The sequence below is a fragment of the Cucurbita maxima genome, unplaced genomic scaffold, assembly GCF_002738345.1.
Source record: "Cucurbita maxima cultivar Rimu unplaced genomic scaffold, Cmax_1.0 Cma_Scf00032, whole genome shotgun sequence".
NCBI classification, from domain to species: domain Eukaryota; kingdom Viridiplantae; phylum Streptophyta; class Magnoliopsida; order Cucurbitales; family Cucurbitaceae; genus Cucurbita; species Cucurbita maxima.
The window spans coordinates 1,803,336-1,810,521 of record NW_019272048.1 but is presented as its reverse complement, the minus strand read 5'-3'; the positions used below and the strand labels follow the sequence as shown (position 1 = coordinate 1,810,521).

Genomic DNA, 7,186 nt, shown 5'->3' with positions numbered 1-7,186 from the left:
AAAACCTTTTTTTTTTTTTTTTTTTTTAAACAAGAAACTAACTTTTCAAAGGCACATTACAGCAGCTATTAGTTGTTTCTGAAATGCCTGTTTTCCTGTTTGTGTTCACGTGAAGTTCATATGCTTATGTTTTTTTTTGTAATCTGAGGGAAACAAACAAGAACATAATAAACGATCTCACTTGTACAACTGTGTTTTTGAGTTCTAAAAACTATGAAATAATAAGATTACTTCTTATCGAGAAATAAGTGAATGAAGCTTTTTAGGTTAAACATAGCCTTGAATAATAAAATCGTATACAGAGTGTTTTAAAAGGTCCTCCACATTGAAGCACTTAAAGGCATGTACCTCAAAATATTTTCATTAATATTTTATTTTGAAAATAAATAAGACAACAAATTGCCTAAAAGCCCATATCATTATTGAGTTCCTCCAAAAAAGTTCTCATTTATTTCATTTTTTTAGTGAGAAAACTTTCTTTCATTGAGAGGAAAATGAATACATGGGCAAGAACCTACAAAAAGGAGGCAGCCTACAAGAAAAGGCTCCCATGAAGATAAATAAGACCTAATGAATAATTAAAAAAAAACTGGGGCTCAGGGAGAAAGGAAGATTCTAACAAAGGAGCAAACATCAGTAGAAGAACTATATTTTCACATACCCTTGATTCATAATATTATGTTTTTACATTTATAAAATTTTTATTTATATTTTTAAATTGTGCAATCAAAACAATTATTTTTCTTTCTTTCCTTTTTTTTCGGTGCTTCATGCTAAAACTGAGAGGACTATTGTGTGTCTGTGTGCTTTGCACTTTAGAAAGTACGGATTGCTCCCTCCATGCTTAAAAGAAACACATACACAAATTTGCCTAAGTTTTTTATTAAATGGCTAAGATCTCATTCTTCATTGGTATGCATCCCCAGATAGCATGAAGCATTTTTCCATCTTTTGCAATTTAATATTTATATTTCTGAGTGTCCTGCCAGTTTGGATTTTTGCTGTACCTGCATAGTTTTTAAAAAAATAATTTTGGATTCTGTCAATAATATTTAATTTAAATATTCAACTCATATGATCAATTTTTAAATCAGGGTAATAGAACCAATATTGGAGCTGTCGTTGAGACTGATGAGGTTTCATCAAGTTCACAGAAGAGCAGCCCTACGAGTGCTAGCTATTCCAGCAGTTATAATCAAGCAGCTTCTGAAAATGCAGATTCCCCCAGTCCAACTAGCCCTTTGACACCATTTTGTGAAGATGGTGATACTGGTATTTTCATTTTCTTTGGTTGTTTATTGCCTGCTCTTTGAATTGTTTCTATTTTTATGTAGGATCTCAAGGTCTTGAGATTATTTTATTCAGTGTCTGATAATGTTAACCCCCACTTGATACTTCGATCTTAGTTACCGAAATTTTTATTCTCAGTTGTTATTGGAGGTTTCTACTTGAATTTGCAATTTTGTGCAGAAGACACCGGCCAAGCAACTTCAAGATTTCGCTCATTTCCCACGTCACCAAAAATGGGAAATGGTCTTCTGATGAATAAACAAGATGCTGGTCAATCAAATTTTTATTTTCCGCATTCTTCTTCCAGTAAGCCCATTTTAATTCTTTTTTCCCCAAATTCCATTGCAATAATTAACATATATAATATATTCATCAAGTGCTTCTCGATAGAAGCTTTGACATAATCTGACACTTCAAAATGTTGACTATTGTAACACTCCAGACACAGCAGTTCCTGCTGTGGATTATGTATCACAAGTTCAGAAAGATGTACTTGGGGGTAACATTTGTGGTACCAATGTGACGGATTCTCAGAAGACGCTCAGTTCTGCCTCGTGGGAAGAGATCTTGCAACATTGTACAACTGGATTTCAGACTGTACCTTCTCATGTTTTATCCTCTCTGATTGAACCTGTTTCTTCTGGAATTGTCGTTGGACAAGAGAATTCAATTCCTGGCGAGCCTTCAACCAGTAATAGTGCTATTACAGAGGATTTTGGGAGTTCTCTGACAATGAACTCAAATTGGCAGGTATTTTGAAGTTTTTTCATTTCCATTTCTTTATTCTAAAATTCTATCTGTATATCTGATTAAAGAAAACACTACAATTTACCTAGGCTGTAAAGTTATCTCAAGGAAACTGGGGTTGGTTGGGTTTCGGGTAGACTAGATTGGGATGATGAAGTTTAGTTTATTTTACCAGCCTGGCATTGTATCACGAAGGGTCAAGTGATTCCTAGCCTGGCCTATTGTTTTACTTCTTCTGTGTCAGACTGTACTCCCACGTAATTTAATGTCTGTTTAGTGTTAAAGAGCTACTTCTATGGCTGTAGTTGCACATAGTTAAATGACTATAACTGCTCAATTACTTATCTTATTCACTTAGTCGCTTAGCTATTCTGTTTCTGCTCTCGGCAACCAACTTCTCTAAAAGGATGAAGACATAATTAAAAAACTACTGTTGAAAATGATGAGTTGTTGTCCGTTGGCTTATTCTTGATATAAACTTTTATGAATTGAATGGCTTACGCTATTCTGTGGAGAGTGTTGCTTGGGGTGGTTGGACTTGCACTCAAATTCTTAGGTTGCTTCTGAAGTTCGTTGAGTTATTTGGCACTCTTTAGTACAACTGAGTTTAACTAAAATTTTGCGCTGCAGATTGTAACTTTTTTTCTGGATTCAACTGCAGGTTTCTTTTGAAGACAATACTTCGTCCTTTTCAAAAGAGTATGTTGACCAGTTTCCAGAATTGTATTCAGTTTATGGCATAGATAGCAGGTTAACTGAGCAGAAATCTCATAATGCAACTTTTGGAAGTGGTCATGAGATGTCTTGTGCTCATCCTGGCATAGAGAATGAGGAGATTTTGCCAAACAACCTTGAATTACAGTTCAAAGAAGGAGAATCGTATTCTGCTATGAGGTTGAGTTCTGAAAATGATACATCTAAAGAAGGTACCGTTGGCTATTCTTTGAGTTTGAAACAATCATTAATAGACGGAGAGGAGAGTTTAAAGAAAGTCGACAGCTTCTCGAGGTGGGTATCCAGAGAGCTTGTCGAAGTTGATGATTTGCACATGCATCCATCATCTGGCTTGTCTTGGAGCACCGTAGAATGTGGTGATATGGTAGATAATTCATCATTAAGCCCTTCTCTTTCTGAAGACCAGCTTTTCAGTATAATAGAATTTTCTCCAAAGTCGACACTTGCAGATTTGGAAACTGAGGTAAATAATTGTATGAAAAAACTGAGTTATTTTGAATCAACCTTGAGAAAAATGTTACCTTCTTCATTTTTATGTTTCACGTAATTTTCAGACTTGTGAAACATTGAAGATATTTTTTTTTTTTCAGAAGACTAAATTATCTCTGTTTTCTTTAAACCCTAACAGGTTGTGATTATAGGAAAGTTTCTGGGGAACAATCATGGCACAAAATGTTATTGGTCATGTATGTTTGGGGAAGTCGAAGTTCCTGCAGAGGTTTTGGCTGATGGGATCCTATGCTGCCATGCACCACCACATAGTGTTGGGCAAGTCCCTTTTTATGTCACATGTTCCAACAGATTAGCATGCAGTGAGATTCGTGAGTTTGATTACTTGGCAGGCTCTGCTCAAGATGTCGATGTTACCGAAGTATATACTGCTGGTGCTACAGAGGAATTATATTTGCATATGCGATTGGAGAGGTTACTGTCCCATAGATCTTCAAATCCTCCAAATAATCTCTCTGAAGGTGCTTTGGAGAAACGGAACTTAATCAGAGAGCTTATCTCAATAAAAGAAGAAGAAGATTGTCATGGGGAAGAGCCAAATTCTCATAATGTTCAAATTCAGCATCAAAACAAGGAGTTTCTTTTTGTAAAGCTGATGAAAGAAAAAGTGTACTCATGGCTTATCCGCAAAGTCATTGAAGGTGGCAAAGGTCCTCATATATTGGATGATGAGGGACAGGGGTTAATTCATTTAGCAGCAGCCCTTGGTTATGATTGGGCAATCCGACCAATTGTCGCTGCAGGAGTGAGCATAAACTTCCGAGACGTTAACGGATGGACTGCTCTCCATTGGGCAGCATTCTGTGGCAGGTAAGGACCCTGAAACTCACGAAAGGAAAACCTTTCATTCATGCTAATCAAACTCATTGATAAAACTGAAAAAGAATGTTTGGTGCCTAGTCCTTTAATATCAAGAAACCCCTTTTTCCTCAAGTATTTTAAAATTTTCGAAGATTATGAAATAACGTCACTGACTGGAATCAGGCCTTGTTAGGTCATGCTAAGCATGCATGTAGGTACAAATACGTACAGTATGATTAGTGTAGATGCAAGTATGGACCTAAAAAAATGAAGGAACAGTAATGTTAATTTTGAAATATTAGCGTACGATGATAATCTTTATTTTGATTTGGTGATGAAAGAATAATTATGAGATATTTGAATATAATGAATGTATTAAGCCATATAATGGTAAATATGAAGAACAGTAATATTTTGCTTCCTCCTAATTACTTCATTATTAACGACACTGCGAATCTCAACTCGAGTAGATTTCCATGCTGATGACCCTGTTTCATGCAGGGAGTTGACAGTTGGAACCCTTATAACATTGAATGCTGCTCCTGGATTGCCGGCTGATCCTTCTCCAGAAAATCCTTTGGGGATACCGCCATCTGAACTTGCGTCGATGAATGGGCACAAAGGGATTGCTGGTTTCCTTGCAGAGTCATCATTGACCAGCTATATCGAATCCATATCAATGGGGGAGACCGTAAAAGATGGTGTGCTGGACGTTTCAAAGAGGAAACCTGTGCATACTGTTTCTGAACGAAGGGCAACACCGATAAGTGATGGTTTTATGCCTGCTGATTTGTCCTTGAAGGATTCATTGACTGCTGTCTGCAATGCTACTCAAGCTGCTGGGCGTATACATCTGATGTTTAGAATGCAGTCATTTCAGAGGAAAAAATTATCGGAGTGTAGTCCTGATGAACTTGGATCCTCAGATGATACTGCTATTTCATTTGCCAAAGCCAGGGCACGTAAGTCTGGACTAAGTAACAGCCCGGCCCATGCCGCTGCAGTTCACATACAGAAAAAGTTCCGTGGTTGGAGAATGAGAAAAGAGTTCTTGCTAATACGTCAAAGAATAGTGAAAATTCAGGTTTACACGCTTTCATACGCAATTAATAAGCTCCTTTACATTGATGATTTGCTTGGTAAATTATGAACATTTTAATCGGATGAGAATAGGAAAAGAAAACTTCTAAGCTCTAATTAATATGGTGGTATGATTTAGAAGATCTTTATACATGAAAATAGATTGGTCTGTACAGCCCCATGATTTATGATTAATGATTTTCCTTCTGCTACATGAAACAAAAAAGTAACATCTAATTTTCATAATTGCAAGGCCCACGTGAGAGGACACCAGGTGAGGAAGCAATATAAAAAGATCGTCTGGTCGGTAGGCATATTAGACAAGATTATTTTGAGATGGAGACGGAAGGGGAGTGGTTTGCGAGGTTTCCGATCAGATGCAGCTGCGAAGAATCCATCTGCCGCCGTGTTGGAACCGCCTAAAGAGGATGATTATGATTTTCTGGCGAAAGGAAGGAGGCAGAATGAGGAGAGATTTCAAAAAGCACTGACTAGAGTCAAGTCCATGGCTCAGTATCCCGAGGGACGAGACCAATACCGTAGGCTTCTTACCGTCGTTCAAAAGTGCCAAGAAACCAAGGTATTGAGATCTGTCATTTTTGATTCATCACTTGTCTTGTTCTGTTATAGAATCTAGTTCTAGTTCCATTTCTTGTTCGTTGCTAGATAATTATCTTCTTGCCTATTCTATGGCAATGTGTCAGGCGACACCTTGCTCGACTTCTGATAATATGCGTATTGATGCATGTTGTATTGTTTGGAAAAATTGATCAGGCAAGTAGTATGGCTATTACTAGCACTAGAGAAGAGATAATAGAAGGCGATGACATGATTGATATCGACTCGCTTCTGGACGACGATGCTTTGATGTCTATGACATTTGATTGAGTAAACAGCTTGTGTTATCAATCAGCCTACTGTTTCTGGTGCATACTAACTTCAGCATTTGCTTGTAAATTCTACTCTAACTACTAGTGTATCAAAAAGTTCATATCTTTATATTGTGATCACTCAGTGTTGGCTGCCTACCAAAATTGGTGTAGATTTTATAGGTTGGTGATAGGGCTTACCTGATTGTTTGTGTCCATTGATTATATTTGAACCAAATTAGTAGCGAATTTGTATATGATGATAAGAACACTCTTTACTGCCATAAACTTGTATGTTTTAGTGTCATATTATGAAGGTAATTTTGAAGTTTGATCTGTTCGTATTGGACGTTTCGTTTCGTTCCGTTTTTCTACACTACTTATAGGAATTCCATCAACTTTCATATTGAAGATTTCTTGAATTTAGTGGTACTTATACATATAATATCTTGTACACACTCACCTTGTCTTCTCCATCCTTGGGATATTATCTCCTTAATTTCTTGTCTTTCTTCTTCACTTTAGTTTCCTATGTTCTTTCTCGTCTTTTCATTGGTCTTACCCTTATTTGTTTATGGAGAAAGAGGGTGGGAATGCGCATGGGTTTTACCCTTATTTGTTTTAAGTTTTTTTTCTCTCTTAAGATTATGATGTTCGGAAAAATTATTTGAAATATTTCTAGGGGCCATTTGGTTGGAGGTTTTGTTTATGATGTTTGAGAATAAAATATGTATATATATACTTTGGTAGTTCTTCAAGCTTTAGCAGATGACACAAAACTACTTTTTAAAGAAAATATGCTTCCATCTAGAGGTGATACGTGTTTATTCAGTATCAGACCATCCATAGCAGTCATCAATTTTATTAAGCTATATTCAGTAATTCCTTTTGGTTATCATCTTGTTTTAGCAGATCTACAGATCAGTGTTCTTTTTATAGATTGTCATTTCAAGTGTTACTCTCAGGCCTTCTTATGTCAAGATATGGATTCAATAATAAATATTCTTTTTTAGGTGGTCTACGAGCTGCTGCTCAATCAATTAGTTATGAAATACCATTAACTCTGTATTATCAATATTTCTACGAGTGATTCGTTGAGGCATAAACTTTTTTTTTTTTTTTTTTTTTTTTTTTTTTTTTTTTTTTTTTTTTTT

The 7,186-nt window shown here is 36.2% G+C and overlaps 1 protein-coding gene and 1 long non-coding RNA gene across 3 annotated transcripts in view; one reads left to right on the top strand and one right to left on the bottom strand.

Annotated features, from left to right (window-relative positions):
* Positions 1-6,385, top strand: part of LOC111467029 (calmodulin-binding transcription activator 2-like) — a 15,921-nt gene extending 9,536 nt beyond the window's left edge. Inside the window, exons 6-13 of one of the 2 annotated variants that reach the window (XM_023111798.1) lie at positions 1,095-1,272; positions 1,474-1,596; positions 1,733-2,040; positions 2,699-3,235; positions 3,401-4,092; positions 4,585-5,167; positions 5,417-5,743; positions 5,938-6,385. In XM_023111798.1, coding sequence (XP_022967566.1) covers positions 1,095-1,272; positions 1,474-1,596; positions 1,733-2,040; positions 2,699-3,235; positions 3,401-4,092; positions 4,585-5,167; positions 5,417-5,743; positions 5,938-6,051 — 2,862 coding nt within the window. In that variant the 3' untranslated portion in view covers positions 6,052-6,385. Of the gene's footprint in view, positions 1-1,094; positions 1,273-1,470; positions 1,597-1,732; positions 2,041-2,698; positions 3,236-3,400; positions 4,093-4,584; positions 5,168-5,416; positions 5,744-5,937 lie in introns of both variants that reach the window. The other variant, XM_023111797.1, reaches the window with a different exon arrangement.
* The window catches only part of LOC111467080, a 22,992-nt gene that overhangs the window by 11,908 nt on the left and 3,898 nt on the right, over positions 1-7,186 (bottom strand). The gene's annotated exons all lie outside the window — the stretch shown is intronic.